A 19,398-nucleotide genomic window follows, 5' to 3' on the forward strand; every position below is an offset into this window, starting at 1 on the left:
TTTTCAAAATCCCATTAGCCCTAGGAATGTTTTATGGATGGGCCCATCCTAAATTATCTTCTTTTTTTGTATATGATCTCTATGCTTTTGTTAAAAAAAAAGTTTGGAATAAGTAAGATTTTTAATGTTTTTATACTCATCATTTGATCAAAAATGCAGAAAAGTACGATTTCTGAAAAATCGTGACACTGAAGACTGGAGTAATGATGCTAAAAATTCAGCTTTGCATCACAGGTATAAATTATATTTTAAAGTATATTAAAATAGAAATTAGCTATTTAAATTACAATAATATTTTACAATATTACAGTTTTTTCTGTATGTTTAATCAAAGAAACACAGCCATGATGAGGAGAAAAGTCTTCTTTAAAAACATTAAAAATCGTACTGATCTCAAAGTTTTAAATGGCAGAGTATATATACTGCATATATATTTCAACCAGTTTTTGACTTGAATAATATGTCATAACGTGAACTGTTTGGAGAGGTTGTGAAGACTTTTGAGAACTTGTTGACAAGTCACATGTGATGTCATCACCGTCTAACTCACTGACCTCATTATTTTCCCCGTCTAAGATCATATTCCAAGTTTCATGATACACAAATGGGCCCGTTATGACAGATTCACACGAATAGCTTGGCTTTGCATGTGAGTGTTTGTGCAAGTGTGTGTGTTCTATCACACAGGAGCCACAGGAGAACGCTAGATTTGACACTCTGCGTTCCCGCTTCATCCTGCCCTCCTGTCACAGCTGGGGCCAACAGCACCAGGATGTGACCGATCCTGACAAATTAAACTGGAAAGTCGGTGTCAGAAAGAAAGCTGCTATTGTACCCAGGCATGATGGGAAACCCAGAGACTGGAGAGGTGGAGGAGAAGAAGAAGAGAAAGTGAGACACACAGAGGTGTTTTGAAAAGGTGGTCACTTAGCAGCAGGGGGGAATTGAAGGAATTTGATCTAAATAAACTGCCATGTGTCGGGCACATGTGGAAAGGGGCTGATTCTGATGCGTTGATCTCCGGAGCGTGATCCAAATAAACGTCACACACCTCTGGGCAGCTGTCTCTCGGCACCGACCGTTCAGCCCGGATTTACCACCTCATCTGAAAGTTGTTGTAGGCAGTGAAGCCCTCGATGTGTGGAAGGCCTGTGTGGTTTCCTCCACCTACCAAAGAAGGGCTGCTTTTCAGCAGTGGGACGTTCTCTCCAGTCGTCTGTGGACTTCTAGTTTTATCTGGCCGTTCGCCAACAGGAGCCGGCGAACACGAACATGATGGCTGAGGAATCTTCATCTTTCGTCGTGGAGAGATATATAAACATACAAATCCATCAATCAGAAGACCACGCCCATCTAGAGTTAACCACACCCCTTTCTGAAAACTTTTTTTTCACAGCTAACTTAATCAAGCTTTGTTTGCGTGCACACATGTCCCATGTACATGTCCCTGGGCAAGAGACGGTCCAGCTGTTCTTAGAGCAGTTGAATTGCCCATAGCATTAGACTCTAATAACAGGGTCTTTTGACATGCTTAATAAATCATTAACAGAAAGCTGCTTCACCCACTCCCCCATTTTGCAAAAAAACGTCCTGTTTTGGAGATCTTCTACACCTTGTCCTCAACTGAATTCCCTTTGGGTCTTTGCTTTGGGCTATGTGGTCAACAAAAAGGAATTTCCCAATTTCAACTTGGAAAAACCAGACTTTGTTGTACTTAACTTTGCACTGTGTGCTGACCAGGTGTGATTACGGACATAAAATCTGGTCCAATCAGAACATATCTCATCTTTAATATAGAGTAATGCAGAGTGACAGTTTGGACCAATGAGATTTCACAGTGGGCGGAGCTACTGACAAATCTCATGCAAATATGTGGCTGTTTTTTGCATAAAATGATCATGTTTTGTATGAACATGATTGTGTGATGACATCACATATAAGACATAAGTACTTAGGCCTAAGTTGTATAGTTTTCTTATCATATACAGTTGAAGTCAAAAGTTTTCATACACCTTGCAGAATCTGCAAAATGTTAATTATATTACCAAAATAAGAGGGATCATACAAAATGCATGTTATTTTTATTTAGTACTGACCTGAATAAGATATTTCACCTAAAAGATATTTACATATAGTCCACAAAAGAAAATAATAGTTTACCCTGTTCAGAAGTTTACATGCACTTGATTTTTCATACTGTGTTGTTACCTGAATGATCCACAGCTGTTTTTTACTTTTTTATTTATTTTTTTTTTTAGTGATAGTTGTTCATGAGGCCCTTGTTTGTCCAGAACAGTTAAACTGCCTGCTGTTCTTCAAAAAAAAGCCCTTGGGGTCCCACAAATTCTTTGGTTTTTCAGCATTTTTGTGTTTTTGAACCCTTTCCTACAATGACTGTATGATTTAGAGATCCGTCTTTTGGCACTGAGGACAACTGAGGGACTCATATGCAACTATTACAGAAGATTCAGACGCAACACGATGCATTAAGAGCTTGGGGGTGAAAACTTTTGAACATGAGATGTGTACATTTTTCTTGTTTTGCCTAAATATCATATTTTTTTCATTTAGTACTGCCCTTCAGAAGCTACAGAAGATACTTACATGTTTCCCAAAAGACAAAACAAGTTAAATTTACCCTGATCTTCACCCCCAGCTCTTAATGCATCGTGTTTCCTTCTGAAGCATCAGTGAGCGTTTGAACCTTCGGTAATAGTTGCATATGAGTCTCTCAGTTGCCCTCAGTGTCAAAAGATGGATCTCAAAATCATACAGTCATTGCAGGAAAGGGTTCAAATACACAAAAATGCTGAAAAACCAAAGAATTTGTGAGACTCGAAGGACCTGATCCCTCTTATTTTGGTTAAATTAACATTTTGCATATTCTGCTAGGTGTTTGTAAGCTTTGGACTTCAACTGTATACGTATTTAGGCATATGTTACCTATTATATGTTAACTTTAAGGGGTAAAACAGTTTCATAGGCATTCAGATGCAAGTAAAACTATGTTTTTGCAGTTTAACTGCTTATTTTGACTTTCTCTCCACAGTCATTCATGTGACAAGACTAACCGGCTCACTCTCTGCTTTCCACCCTCAAACCTCAGAAATGCTATCCTTTTTCTAATTTCCGTCCTTTTAACTTTAACCTCAGGAAAAAGCACAACTCTTCTTTTTTTGTGTGTTTTGTTTTACATTTTGATTGAGCAAGTTGCCAAATAAGTCTTTATCTTTGGCTTTATTAGAGCTTGAGGGAAGGTCCTGATTTTGTGCAATATGTGTTTTATGTCTGTCACGAACCTTGTCATTTTCTAAGTTCAAGTGCTGTGTTAGTTTCGTAATTTCTAATGAACTATCAGTTGCCGCACCCATTGGGATTCATTTTTTACATGCACCCTTTCAAAAAAAATAGTTGCGGTCAAGCCTAGCTCTCAAAACAACTGCACATCCTCTCTTAGTTAATAGTATCAGAAACTGTTAAAAATTATTTCTAATTGTGTTTATACTCCCTTACTTCCTCTGTCTGTCCCATCCTGTGTGTTTGTTTACCCAGAGACCTGTGCGGTGAACAACGGCGGTTGCGATCGCACCTGCAAGGACACGGCCACCGGAGTGCGCTGCAGTTGTCCGGTGGGCTTCACCCTTCAACCCGACGGAAAGACCTGCAAAGGTCAGTGTAGATGCGTGTTGTTTGTGTGACTTGTGTTTAAAGTTGCAAAGAGCATGTCCTGATTTCCTCCCTCCGTGTGCTTTTGAATGTCAGGGAACAATTTGAGATTTCCTGTATTTAGACTGCAAGGCTCAGATTAAATTGGAGACACGTTATTAGATGAATTCTTTTGCTTGAAATGGTCAGGTATTGGGCGTATGTGTGAGGGTGTGTGATCCCAAGCCAAGACCAACTGGCTTTACGTCCGTTTGTCCTGTCGTGTGGAATGGGTCGGTGATGGCCGTGTTGTTGTTGCTGTGGCTGCGAAGCATTTCTTCTTCCGAAATTCCAGCTTTGACGTCAATGACCAGGGGTTTCAAAGTAAAATGACCGCGGAGCGATCTTGGCACGGGATGATGGTGGGTTCTCTCTAAACAAACACACTCAAGAACTCACTGACCATACTATCATCCTGCACATTTCAAAATTAATCGCTTCCTGTTCTACCAAAATTGGTGATGGTGAACAAGTATGCGAATCTCTGCATGGGCACCTGTGGGTCACTTCAGGAGAATGTGTGTGAAATTGGCTGCTTCTCTTGTCATTTTCCTGAGTGGTTGCTGTAGTGATGAGGCATGGTCACGTGACCTTTTCTTCAAGAGAGAGGAGAATGTAGCACGTACATGCGGAAAACAGGCCCGTCTGCACCATACAGCGAGACGCCTCTGCAAACCAACCGCTGTTTGATTAGTGAGGCTGTCATACAAAACCACACACACATATAAACACTCACGCGTAGCGCCATCCTGAGGCCTTTAAAGACCTTTCTTTTCTGTGGTGACGTGTTTCCTGTTAAAACAGGAAGTTTGGGCAAGACTCCTTTTTTTTTTTTGCTCTAATTTGCATCACAGCCACTAGATTGATTTGCAACTGAAAGCAAGTGTTTAACTGTGTTACAGTTTGCATATGCAAGTTTGCGAGTGCAAGATGAACCATCATTTTACTGTACAGTATGGCTTTAAAGGGATAGTTCACTCAAAAATAAAAAATACCCAATGATTTACTCACCTTCAAGCCATTTGAGGTGTATATGACTTTCTTCTTTCAGACAAGTACAATCAGAGTTATATTAAAAAATGTCCTGGCTCTTCCAAGCTTTATAATAAAATAAATAAAAATTTATTAAATTAAATTTTACTTAATTATTACATTTTTTAAAAATATTTAAGAATGATAGAAATATATATTATATTATATATACAGTGTGTGTGTGTGTATGTGTGTGTGTATGTATGTATGTATGTATATATATATATATATATATATATAAACCCTCATGTTTTATATTTTTTAATATTAAAATCTATTGTAATAATGTCTAATGTATACTAATATATTTTATTTAGTTAAATTGAATTATTTTAAAAGAATTGACAATTGTCTTACTTTCTAAAAATACAAATAAAATAATTTTTACAATCATCACATGTAAAAAACTTTAAATAAGAAAACTCATATTTATTTTTAAAATAAAAAAAATATTTTAAAATATTAAAATCTATTTTCATTTATAATAATATTATAAAAATGCTTTTATTTATTTAAATTGAATTAATATACATGACTTTCTTCTTTCAGACAAATACAATCTACCAATGGCAGTGAATGGCTGTTAAGATTTTGAAGTCCAATAAAGTGCATCAAACCATCATAAAAATATTTTTCTAACACAAACACATTGATTCGCTTCTGAAGGCCTTTATTAACCCTCTGGAACCTTCTGGAGTACTTTTTATGATGGATGGATGCACTTTATTGGACTTCAAAATCTCAACAGCCATTCACTGCCATTAAAAAACTTGGAAGAGCCAGGACACTTTTTAATATACCTCCGATCGTATTCGTCTGAAAGAAAAAAAGTCATATACAGCTAGGATGGCTTGAGGGTGAATAAGTCATGGGGTAATTTTCATTTTTGGGTGAACTATCCCTTTAAGGCTCATAGACATAAACTTAATGCCACAAAACTTCAATTTAATGGGGTCTTTAAAATTTTTCCAACTGTTTTATCTTGTAACATACATTTATGTACTTTTTTGTGAGTTGTAATATGATGGCATTAGAGGGGGATGTATTGTGTTAGCATGAGGTGTTTTGTGTATCTCTGTGTTTGTACTGTAAGATGGATGTTGGTCTGGTTCGGCTGTGACCCGCCCTGATAATTAGGCCTGCCGGAGGGTCTGCCTTCATAAATCCAGCACAAGGCCTTAGATCTGCTCTCTGACACACCATTTATCACACACACACTCATGCACTCACACACATACTTTTGGGTCAATTATCACAGGTGTGCTGTGCCAGTGACCGCTTATTACTGCCTGTTAGTGAACTCTGTAAAAATAGCATGTAATCAGGCTCTTTAGTAAATAAGAACAAGGGTGCAAAAACAGGGCCGAGCATCCACCTAAAGGATGTTACAGTGGGCTCAAGCTGTGAATGTTAAATCTGACATTTAAGATGTCTTTGTTCAGTTAGGTAGCAAGTGTGAGTAAACAGTGTTCCTTTTGATGGTCTGTATCAGCATATTAGTTGATGCTTTGAAGCCTCTGATTAAAAGCTGTATGGCTGGAGGTAGAACACACCTCTCATAGGTTTAGGGCTCAATAATGATTGTCCAGTTTTATACAGGGCTGCCCATTCATTTTGGGCAATTTAGTTTTATTATTAAGTATTTATATATTTTTAAATATCTTTAATAGATTTGTTTGTTTTTTATTTAAAAAAAAAAATAATCTAAAGATTAAAAAAAAAAATTAAATATTTTAAATATAAACTGAAATAAAAATATTGATTTTATTTAATTTTATTTAAATGTAATTATTTTTATATTTTACTGAATCATTTAATTATTTGGAAGAATTTAAAAGTATACAAAATATTATTTTACTAAATATTTTATTACAATTAAACTATTTTTTTAAAAATGTTGAAAATCGTCTCACTTTTAAAAACATTGTAAAAAAAATTCTATATATATTTTAAATTTTGTTTTTTCTAGAGTGAATCAAGCTGTGTTGCCCAAAGATATTTATAAAAGAATATACAACCATGTATCAAATAAATAAATAAATAAGTAAATAATAATAATAATAATGCAATTATTTTTACTATGTTCCTGTATTTTCTGTACAAACTTTTAAAATAAAAACTAAATTTTAAATAAATAAAATTATATATTTTATTTATTTAAATTGAATTATTTAAAAAATATTGACAGTTATCTTACTTTTTAAAATAAAAGCAGTTGTTTTTATAATAAATTTTGATGCATTTTAAATATACAATATGTACAATAAGATACAATTGTATTTAATAAATAAAATAATAATAATGCATTTTTTTTACGATTTTTCTGTATTTTCTGTACAAATGTCTTTTAAAATAACATTTTTTTTAAATATAAAAATGTATTTTGTTTAAATTGAATACTTTAAAAATATTGACAGATATCTTACTTAAAATCATTTTTATAAAACATTTTGTTGAATTTGTACATTTTTGAACAAATATACAGTATATACAATAAGATACAATAATAAATAATAAACAATAAAACAATAAAAAAGTATTTTTTTTTTAAATAAAAAAAAATTAAAATGTACAGAAAAAAATATTTATTTATTTAAATTTAATTATTTAAAAAATATTGACAATTTTCTTACTTTTTAAAATAAAAATACATTTTTAAATATTATTTTATTTTCTTTTAATCATTATTTTATCCTATCTAGAGTGAATCAAGCTGTGTGTGCTTCCTAAAGGTATTTCCCTATATGTATATGATAAATTATTTATTTATATATAAATACAGTGTAAATGACTGAAATATAGTGTAAATGACCAAACATTATATCTTAAAGACTCCTTAGCTAATGGTAAGTGAGATTTAAGTCTTTGGAGGACGGGACAGATAAGAAAGCACAATAATGATAGGTGTTCAGGCCTCATATGTAATTGGATGTAAATTTTGCGCATAACAGAACAGGCACAAGTGCCACTTACGTAATAACTCAGGCGACTCTACGCTTATACCAACCTTAACCACAGACTAAACAGAAAAGAGCATCACATAAAGATCACGCTGCTATAATAAGTGCGTGTGGGTGCGTGTAAATGTCTACGAGTGACCTTTCCTCATTTTTCCGCTGTCGTCTTCACTTTATTTCTCTCACACTTTCTTTCCCCTCCTCACTGAGTGGTCTCACAGGGAGCTGCCCCATCTTGTCTCTGTAACATAATCATTTCAATATAAACTATTTAGGGCATGTTTAAATGCCTGAATTTGATAAAAGGCCCTTCGCCGGCGATGACAGACAGGAGAGCCCGGCCGGCGCGCTGACAGACGCAAACTGGATCGCGCACGGGAAGATAGCGAGTGAGCGAGGGAGGATAGAGAGAGTGATTGAAATGACTGCGAACAGTTTCCAGATGTTTGATTAGAAGGTGTGTGCGCACGGTGTCATCGGGGGAAATGAATTATGGGAGCGAACAGTTTGTCTTGTGTGCGTGTGCTCATATCTTTGTGTATTTCCTCGGTCCAGCTGATGGTACCCCAGGCACGTCTCCGCTGGCCTGCATACTTGCGTGTTTGGGGCTGAAATGGTTTGAAAGGAGTTTAGTGTAGGTCAACCACTGCTGCTAGTATAGCTGTTAGACTAACAATAACAGTGCTAGTCTGTCTGAATCTGCTATGATTAACATTACTTAAATATGTTTGCTAATTCATATGATCTATGTAATGTCAGTCAAAATAGTTTCTGTATATTATTTTTACTTGTTTATTATAATAATAATAATAATAAATAATAATAAAATATGAATAAGTATAATAAACATTAATATAGTAATAACAATCAGATTAACATTAACTCTTATTAATTATTATATATTTTGAATACTTTTTTATTATACATTTTATTATACATATTAATACAAATTATTTATCAATAATAATAATAATAATATATTAATATTAAAATAATTATAATAATTTATATAGTAATGATAATAACAATATTAGTTATTATTTTTACTACTACAAATAATATAGTAGTAGTAGTAATAATAATAATAATAATAATAATAATAATTCATTAATAGGAGTTGATTTAATTGTACCTAAATATGTGGAAAATATACTTTGAATTTACATGCACTATTATTTATTTATTTATTTATTTATTTTTTTTTGAGTTAGGTTTATTTTTGAAGTGTTAATTGAAAATAAAATAAAATAATGCATTTTTTCTAAATTTCTGTATTTTCAGTATTATTATTATTATTATTATTATTATTATTAATAATAATAATTATTATTATTCGAAAAATATTGTTTTGGTTTTTACATTAATTAATTTTAAGTTATGATGCATTTTTACTTATTTTCTCTATTATTAAAAAAATAATAATAATAATTCATACAATTTTGTTTACTTTTACATAAATATGTGGAAAATGTAATTTTATTGACTATAGTGCATGTAAAATATAATTTACATGTACTATATTCATTTAAATTTAAGTTATCCATGTACTGTGCTTTGTTTTTCTGAAATAAAATAGTAATATATAAATAAGTGTAAGTAATGCTTTTTTGCTAGTTTTCTGAATTATTATTATTATTATTATTATTATTATTATTAATAATAATAATTTTAATAAGATTTTATTTATTTTTACATTATTATTATTATTATTTAATAAGAGTTTATTTAATTTTACATAAATATGTGGATAATATAATTTAAAAAATATTGTTTTTGGTTTTGGTTTTTACATGCACTATAAACATTTAATATTAAGTTGTCCAGGTACTGTACTTTGTTTTTCTGAATTAGTTTTGAATTGTTTCATTTAATTATAAAATAAAATAAAATAAATAAAATAATGTTTGCAAAGGTGCTTGTCTGTTATTATGACCTGTAATTGTCTGAGTAGGTGATTCTTGATATGTGGTGTTATGTGGTGTTATTACGACCAGATCTTATGCCGTTGGGGTCTTTTCAGAAAGCTCACCTGTCCTCACAGTCACCAGTCAGCACTGTGTAAAAACTAGAGCTGGTAAGGGTCATGCAGCAGGCCTGTTTCCTCCATCAGTTCTCCTGGTCGCTCTCAGATCGGGACAGTGAGCTCTGGCACAGAGGATCCATTTGTATTAACACACTCCGAGCGCTGTAATCCGCACAATAGCAGCCAGTCGGCATCACCTCGGATGACACCGGCCCCGTCGGACCCCGCGCGCTCCGAAGAGTTTTAGTGTCGGGGGCGAAATCACGCTGGTTTTTCCTGGCGGCTCTGGACAAGCAGCGCCTGTGTTATTACATGGCAAAATCCCTTTATGAACAAAGCAAATAAAACAGGCCATTTAAATCTCCAAAAAATACACTGGCGTGCTCAACGGCGCATTTCTCAGAGATTAGCTAGCCTGAGGTGAACAGCCTGAAAACGATCTGCAAAAACGCTCCTTTTGTTGAAAACTCTGTCCCGACTTATTTGTAGAGGCTCGTGTTTCCACAAATGTATTAATTTTAATTGCTTTTTTCTCTAAATATTTGGTAAGGCTACACACATCCCTAAGTACAGACTTTCGCTCTGGAGCTCATGGGGATTCCACATTCTTCTCGCAAGCTTGCTTGCTTTCTTTCGAAAGGGATCAGGTTAGCGTAGCGCTTGCTTTTTAAGGACGTTTCTGACTGCTGCGTGTGTTTGCTCTCCTTGTTTCCGATCGAAAATCGATCTTGATGAATCCTCTGAGCCTTTCGGTCTTAGCCCCTGCAGTTGTTTATCATTTACAGATGTGAAAAATGTCCAATGTTTGCTTAAACTCAAAGCTTATTTAGTCCCATTAAACTTCATTATGTGGAATATCATTAGCCCCCTGCCTGCGCTAAGGAGCCATTGGAATAAAGTGCATGTGTGTGTGAGTGTGTACTAGAGAAATGTGAATGCTAAATCACTGTTAAATATTCCATTATGTCATTTGTGCAATAATGTTTTTACTCTGTTAATGAATATAATGATGTTATATTAGTTATCAAGCACCTAGACAACATCTTTTCAATGCTGAGATTCTTCTAATATATAAATATGACTACAGAACGTCTTAACCTGACAGACAAGAGACCGATTAATTACTGGTTATTTTATTTTATTTTATTTTATTTTATTTTATTTTATTTTATTTTATTTTATTTTATTTTATTTTATTTTATTTTATTTTATTCAAGCTGTGTGTATTGCCTTAAGGTTTTTGCACATTCATACAAAAAATTCAACCATGTATCCCATTTTTATTTTATTTTATTTTATTTTATTTTTAATTTTTTCTGAAAAAAAAAAAGAAATAAAATAAAATACAATAAAATAAGATTGAAATAATAATGCATTTTTTGCTAATCTTCTGTATTATTATTATTATTAATGAATAAGATTTTATTTAATTTTATTACATTTATAGTGGAAAATATACTTTATTATTTTATTTTATTTTTGTTTTATTGAAGCTGTGTGTATTGCCTAAAGGTTTTTGTACATTCATACAAAAAAATTCAACCATGTATCCCATTTATTTTATTTTATTTTATTTTATTTTATTTTATTTTATTTTATTTTATTTTATTTTATTTTATTTTATTTTATTTTATTTTGTTTTGTTTTATTTTGTTTTATTTTGTTTTGTTTTTCTTTTTTTTTTTTATTTTTAATTTATTTTATTTTTTCAAGCTGTATGTGTTGCCTAAAGGTTTTTGCACAATTATACAAAAAATTCAGTTCAGTTCAGTTCAGTTTTTCTCCCATGTATTTTATTTTATTTTATTTTATTTTCACATTTTATTTCATTTTATTTTATTTAAGCTGTGTGTGTTGCTTAAAGGTTTTTACACATTCATACAAAATTCCAATCATGTATCCCTTTTATTTTATTTTATTTTATTTTATTTTATTTTATTTTATTTTATTTTATTTTATTTTATTTTATTTTATTTTATTTTATTTTATTTTATTTTATTTTATTTTATTTTATTCAAGCTGTGTGTGTTGCCTAAAGGGGTTTACACATTTATACAAAAAAAAATTCAACCATGTAATCCCATGTATTGCCATGTCTATGAATGTTCTGTGCTCTCCACCAAATCTTATAATGGAAATATAGAGCAAGTGACTAAACGTTACATCTTTAACAGACAAGAAGACAGGAAATAAACTGTCAGAGATGATAAAGCACTTCCTCTAGGTCACAGAAAGTGACTGACCTCACAGCACAGGCTCACACTTGCTTTTATCAGCCAGCTTGAGTCGTCTGATGCTGCCGACATCTGAACCATTGAACCCTGAGGAAAGATTTGATGTTTAAGATGTTTAAAAGCAGACTATATTACATGTTATTTTTAATGTTTATATCAGTATCAGCTTGACATTAGGAGCCCTGAGCAGTTCTCCTCCTGTAATTTCAATCGTCTCACCATTTAACACATCAATCAAAAGACGCAAACTACTAGCGAGGTTTTTCTCATGTCTTACTGTTATTCTGTCATTCTCTGTCCTCTGGAGTAATAGACCTGTAGAGATAAATGATTCAGATTATGTGGATTTTAAAGCCAGCAGGGTGAATATTAAAATGTGAATCTGAAAAAAATAAAACCATAATGATAATGATTAGGAAGATTTGTTAATGCCGTCCCATGTTCAGTTTGCATGTGTATCTGTGCTCTTAAGCTTAGTGGAAACTTTCTGTCCCACCTCAGTTCAGTTAATATTAGTGCAAACCTGAGCCAGTGTGTGTTTGCCACAGCTACTGAAATAACTGCAGAGGAAACCCCAAACTCCACACATACACACACACGCACACACAGTTTCCTACACATTTGTTGACGGGATTAGCTTTTATTAGGTTTGTGGATGGCGTGCCAGGGTTGGCTGATATATTTAAGATGATGTTGTGAAGCTGTGTATGTGGCTGCCGGTTTAGGAAAACTGTTTATATATCCAAAAAGCTGTTTATGAGAATACTTGTACTGGTTTTACACCCCTGTATCAGCATTATTATCATCATCTCTCTCCTCTCTGCAGACATCGATGAATGTTTGGAGAATAATGGAGGCTGTGATCATTTCTGCCGGAATACGGTGGGAAGTTTTGAGTGCAGCTGTCAAAAAGGACACAAACTCCTGACTAACGAGCGCACCTGTCAAGGTGGGTCACTTTTCACATTGCATATTGTTTCTGCTTTCTGGGTGGTTTTACAAATTGATGTTTTAGATGTTTAAGGCAAAATAAAAATTCTGCCATATCCACTTTCCTTCAACGAGGAAGCAACGTCTGCACAGCAAACTAGTGTGTTCCTAAATAACATAATACATTAAAATAACATGGTAAGACACACCAATTTGCAATGTCAGGTTAAAGCTAAATATAGCCGGACAAGGATGAGACCGGAACCTTAAAATGTACAAATGACTGCGCCCATTTTTACAGAAAAAATAAGGTGGATAGCTTTCTTTCTTATATGGAACAAAAAAGGAGAAATTTTGCAAAATGTTCAGGCTGCTTATCTATATAACTTCAAGCTTAAGTATCAATCAAAAGTATCAGAATGGACCTAAATTTTGTTTTTCAGTGAAAATCTTCCTCTCTGCTCACTGCAGTTTTTTTCTGTTGAACAAAAAAGGAGATATTTAGCAAAATGTTTAGGCTGCTCTTAAACGTCAACTTAAAGCTAATAACAATAAAAGTATTAAAGTATCATACATTATATATATATATATATATATATATATATATTACATATATTTATATACATTACATATTTGTTTTATGACAAAACTGACCTAAATGTTTTTGTTTTTGTTTTTTTGAGTGAAAGTCTTCCTCCCCACTGTAGTTTTCTACATGCTTACACAACTACAGCTTGATATTTTCTGTGAATTTTCTAGTTTCTGTGAACAATTTATAGTGATATCTCACCTCAAATTAAAAATTCTGCCTTATTGCATTGTATCTTCTGTGGAAGGAGATATTTAGCAAAATGTTCAGGCTGTTATTATACAAACAACAACTCCAAAAATAAAAATAAAAATATTAAACTATCATACATGTCTAAAAAGTATTATATATTTGTTAAATGTATACATTTATGACAGTACACACCTAAAAGTTTTTATTGTTTGTTTTTGTTTTTGTTTTTGTTCTTCCTCTCCACTGTAGTTTTCAAACTGCATGCATGCACAACTCCAGCTTGATTTTTCTGTGAATTTTTGGTTTTCTGTAAACAATTTTCAAGTGATAGTTTACCTCAAAATAAAAAACCTTCCATATGGCTTTGTTTTTGTGGAACAAAAAAGGAGATGTTCAGCTAAATGTTCAGGCTGCTCTTATACAAGCAACAACTTAATTAAAAAAAAAAAAGTATTAAAATATACTACATGACTAAAATTAAATTATATATTTATGCTTTATTCATATATTTGTGTAGGTTTTAATTTATTAAAAATCTTACCCTCTTCTTGCACAACAACAGCTTGACATTTTTTCTGAATAATGACTTAAATATCATGAGTTTATTTCACAAAGCCATTGTACAACTTAAAAAGATTTGTAAAATAGTGCAAGTATAGTTTTGTGGTACTTTTTCCAATTTTGGATCTTGATTTTCACTGTTCACAGCCTGCTGTGGAAAAGAGCAGCATTAACATTCTGCAAAAAATCTTCATTTTCATTTAAAGAATTAAAATTTTGGATGGACAAGTATTTTAAAACCACTGATACCTGTGTTGGGTGACGTGGGTAGAGAAGCTGTCTACTCACACTGTCCCAAACCTCATCAAAAGCACCTCATGTACTGACTGTTGTTTGGTTGGGATGCTGGCAAGCATTTTACATCGTATGAGGTGTGTGTTTAGTTGAGTTTACTGGAGGTGAATAGTGGCGGATTCCTGAAAGCATGTCGGAGCACGAGTGGGAGTACAAACAGAAATTATTTTATTAAGCTAAACCAAAACACCACACCACCCTATTGCTAGCTATCAATGTGTGGAGTATGTGTGTGTTTTATTGAGGGGTGTGTTGGTGAAGCACTGTGTTTCGGCTGTGCCAGCTCTGATGATCTGTCTGTCTGTCTTTTTGTCATTCTTATCTCTTTTAGTTATTATCAACCACTTTATTTTTATAGCTACACTTTTGGTTTGGAATTATTTATTTGCTATTCTCTTGATGCCAGACAATCTATCAGGGGAAAAATAGCTGCCAGTCTGATGTGGGTGTAGTAAAGTTAATTTTATTTTAACATATTTTGACAGCAGTGATGCTAGGGAGTTGTGGATGGCTGCCAGGCTGTTTATATGTGGTTACTAAGGTGTTCTGATATTTTTGATGAAATCTGAGAGCTTTCTGACCCTGTGTAGACAGCAACGTAATTGTCACGTTCAAGTAAAGTAGTAAGGAAATAATCTGTGTGACATCAGTGGTTCAACCGTAATGTTCTGAAGTTATGAGAATACTTTTTGTGCACAAAGAAAACAAAAATAACGACTTTATTTAACAATTTCTTCTCTAGTGTGTCTTCGGTGTGCTTTCACAAGAACACCACAACTCTTGTAGCTTCTCCCATGAGGCACAGATCGGAAATGATGCACAAATGTGTAAGCAGGCTAAAAGCTCTAGGTATCCAAAATTCTCAGATTGATTTCAGGCCTCATTCATTTGTGCAAGTAAATTAGATATGAATTGGATACGTGCATTTGCGTCTGCCTTGTAAGCAGACAGATCAGAGATTCCCCTGTTAATGCGAGTTGTACGTTGTTGGAAAAAAAACTACAGTGGGGATTGACGTCGACTCAGGTGGACGCTTATTTTCGGGCAGTGTTGCCAAGTATGTGGTTTTCCTGCAGAGTTGGGCTATCTTTTACACTGTTACGGCAGGTTGTTTTTTAGTTTGTGGGTTAACGCAATCTCCTCCTAACCCCAGAATGTGATTTCAAGGGAGGGTACCTCCGACAAAGGGGAAAGCTAAGCTAGTTTTGATTAGCAATTGGGCTGGATTTGTTTCACAGACCTGGCAACCATGTTCCTCGGTCAGTATGTCTACATTGGGTTGTTTTTCGCCAAGTGTATAGTGTAAATGTTAGATCGTCAAGAAAATTGGATATAGTCAACTAATTAGAATTGGGCATTAAGATCTGCAGTGTAAATGTGACCTTTGAAAAATAATAGCAGAAGTCTTCTTAAGGTGATTAAAGTATCACTCATGATGTGCTATTTATGCATGCCAAAAATCACTTATGGTTAGGGATTATAACAAAGATTCTAAAAACCTATAAACTACCTAAAGTATGTCTTAGAAACCACCACGTATTACCCTGGTTTTGATTGTGGCTTTTAATGTAAAAAGTCAAAAGAGTGGGCTGTTTTTTATCTTTTAGGATACTGATGGTAAGTATCCAAGGATCTTGATGAAATCACCATTATTTTTAGTGCATGCCAGGAAATTATTACACACAAGTGATTTGCTTTAATGCTATTATGTGCTTTGTTTGTTCTCTGCAGATATTGACGAGTGCTCCTTTGAGAGGACATGTGACCACATCTGCATCAACTACCCGGGAAGCTTTGAGTGTGTGTGTCACAAAGGTTACAGTCTGTACGGCCTCACACACTGCGGTGGTGAGTTCACAATCTCAAAACCAGCCAATGGTTTTCACTCTTTTAAATATGAAAAATCACATTCTGATGCACAAACTAACATCTGTGTGTGGCAGATATTGACGAGTGCAGTATTAATAACGGGAGCTGTGAATACGGCTGCATTAACACAGCAGGCAGTTACGAGTGTGTGTGTCCTCCTGGTCAAAAGCTCCATTGGAACAAGAAAGACTGTGTTGGTAAGTCGTTCCTTGTTCCTTCGTTCCCCATCTCGAAATCCCATAATGTTTGCCGTTTCCATGGTAACACACCTCGGTTGTTCCTCAGAGGCAGTAAAATGCCTCCCAAATGGGAAACCGGCACCTCGCGCTCAGCTCAGCTGCACCAAGACAGGTGGAGGGGAGGTGTGTTCGCTGTCCTGTCCGTCAAACGCCCTTTTCCTGGCAGGTTAGTGCCTCACTTTTTGGGATTTCTGTGAAGGTTAGTTGACTCTGTAACTCTGTGTTTTTGGAAACATTCAGTGCAGTTTAAATAAAATGCACTTTATAAATCATGGATTTCATACGTCTGAAAGGAAATTGTTTATTTAGAATAAGCACTAGTTTATGGCCATTGGCGCAAACAGTCATTGCCGTCTGCTGCCCTCTAGTGGTTTAAACCTTATATCACATGTGCCATAGGGTCGAGCTGTGTTGCAGCCATGATGCTTATTTAATACACTAAACAAATCAAATCTGATTCATCTGATTAAAGATGATGGAATGAACAAAAACTGACCATAAATGAGGAACTGTATAAGAATTATGCGTGCTATAACTCTTTTTCTTGTAAAGACGTTGAACTGTCATAACTGTAAATGTTAGATGACTGAACAAACCGTAAAAGGCAAAGTACGTACAGCTGGCTTGACCACAGGACTCATGTGAATGTCATTTTTGACATTCTGTGAGAAAATGACTAGAAAGGAATGTTGCAACGATATTTCATAAGTACATCTGTCATCTCTGTGGACTGATTTGGTAAAAGTATTAAGGTGTTAAATGCCCAAAACTTGTCTCTGAAAAATTTTATGCAAGGACCATTGGCTTAGAGGAATGTGCATAAACATATTAACACCCAGAAGTAACTTTCAGACAAGTCCTGATTCACTTAACTATGATTCATCTGTGCAGCTCTTGCACAAGGGCCACATTCTCCCCCATTACAATAAAAAAAAAAGTACACCGCAGTCTAGTTTGCACTACAAAACATGCTTTCAAAATATCTAAACATCTTTTAAATAAATTATTTTCACAAAATGTTTTTTCTTGCTTGCTTAATGCACACATTTATTAAAATGCAGTTATTGTTATACCTGGTGTGCATTATAACAGCTGACTCTAAAATCTGTTATGCAATACAAAAATATGCATTTAAAATATCCTAGCGATCTTAAAAAAGTTTCAGAGAATATCTATTAATTTTTTTTAAAGCACAATTTACTTATTTTTATAAGTAAATGTACTTCAAAAATTGGTGTACATTATAGAAGTTAATATATACATTGAAATCTAGTATGCACTACAAAAAAATAAGTATTTAAAGTAAGTTTACAGAGACTGTTTAATAGATTAAGTCCTTAACCCCATTGGTAAATTCTGTTTTTCTTGTTATAGGCATAAAATTAATAAAATTATATATATAATTATATGATTAAAATGTATGTTAAAATCAATTAAAAAAGGTTGCCGATGCAGTGCATGCATACAGAGAGTAGTGAAATCTAGTCAGCACTACAAAAAATAAGTATTCAAAATAGCTTCCTTAAAATAAATTAGATAATGTTTAATAATTTAAGCGCTTACCCTGTTGGAAAATTGTGTTTTTATTTTTATAGGCATAAAATTATTAAAAAATAAAATTATATGTATAATTATATGCTAAAATGTATGTTGTAATCAATAAAAAAAGGTTGTCAATGCTGTGCATGTGTACAGAAAGTAGTGTGTATTATAAAATCTATTATGCACTACAAAAATAAATATGCACTGATCTGAAGTGTGTCCTAATAGTATGCATTAGAATAAATCAAATGAATAAAATCACATTTTCATCTGTAAATAAGATCCATGTGAATCTAAGTATGTGAGCATTTATCTTTGTGAATATGTATGTGTGTGTGTGTGTGTGTGTTTATGACTGTTGGATTCTCTGTCTCTGTGTGTTAATGGTCTCTCCGGGTTCACACAGTGAGCACTAAAGCTGTATAAAACCTCTTTTAATCCTGTTCACCCGGGGTCTGTTGCCTCACGCCAACAGAAATATTCAGCCTGCCATTGGACGATTTGTGGCAAGGCCGAAGTAAGGCCAATGAGTCTCTAGACAACTTCTCAGTACTCTGTCATCCTGACAGCCAACCCTCTCCACTCACACAAACATACATCATATGCACGCACTACAAAATGTTACTCAGGTGCATGCAGCACCTGGACCTGGAACATCTGTTTAAAAGCTTTTTCTATGTGTGTGTATGTGTGTGTGTGTGATTTAGATTCTGAGAACAGTTACACGCTGAGCTGTGGTGTACCTGTCCAGCCAGGTAAAGTTCCAGTGAAGAGGAACGTCACTACTTCCAGCAGTAGCTCCCTGCAAACATGCACAGGTACATCTTATATCTGTGTACATCCTGCACTCATTTGTTAAACTATGGTTTATCTGCACAGCTCTGAGACAAAGGCCATGTTGTCTCTCATTGACATGTATGTACAGTACTACATTCAAGCATGCACTGTGAACAGTAATCTAGGATGCAATACAAAGCTAGCATGCACTATAAAGTATAGTATGCACTGCAAAATATAGTGTACTTCGTCACTTGATTCACAGAAATGTTCATTTCTTTCCCATGTTTATTTTTCCATTTAATTTCTTACCAATTCCTTTTTCAGTTTTCTTTCCTTTTTACCTTGTTCATTTCCTTTCCTTTTCTCTTTCCTCTTGTTTTCTTCTTTAACCACTTATTTCTTTTACTTTTTCTATTCTTCCCTTTCTGTTTCTTTCCCTTACAATTAGGGC

General features: G+C 33.8%; 1 protein-coding gene across 3 annotated transcripts in view; it reads left to right on the forward strand.

The window, feature by feature from the left end:
- scube1 (signal peptide, CUB domain, EGF-like 1) overlaps positions 1–19,398 on the forward strand; it is a 77,705-nt gene that overhangs the window by 47,141 nt on the left and 11,166 nt on the right. For all 3 annotated transcript variants that reach the window (XM_051107847.1, XM_051107845.1, XM_051107846.1), the window contains 6 exons: positions 3,553–3,669; positions 12,778–12,900; positions 16,249–16,365; positions 16,461–16,583; positions 16,672–16,791; positions 18,875–18,985. In XM_051107847.1, the coding sequence (XP_050963804.1) occupies positions 3,553–3,669; positions 12,778–12,900; positions 16,249–16,365; positions 16,461–16,583; positions 16,672–16,791; positions 18,875–18,985 (711 nt within the window). The remainder of the gene's footprint in view (positions 1–3,552; positions 3,670–12,777; positions 12,901–16,248; positions 16,366–16,460; positions 16,584–16,671; positions 16,792–18,874; positions 18,986–19,398) is intronic.

Source organism: Labeo rohita, chromosome 4 (genome assembly GCF_022985175.1).
Source record: "Labeo rohita strain BAU-BD-2019 chromosome 4, IGBB_LRoh.1.0, whole genome shotgun sequence".
Classification (NCBI taxonomy): Eukaryota; Metazoa; Chordata; class Actinopteri; order Cypriniformes; family Cyprinidae; genus Labeo; species Labeo rohita.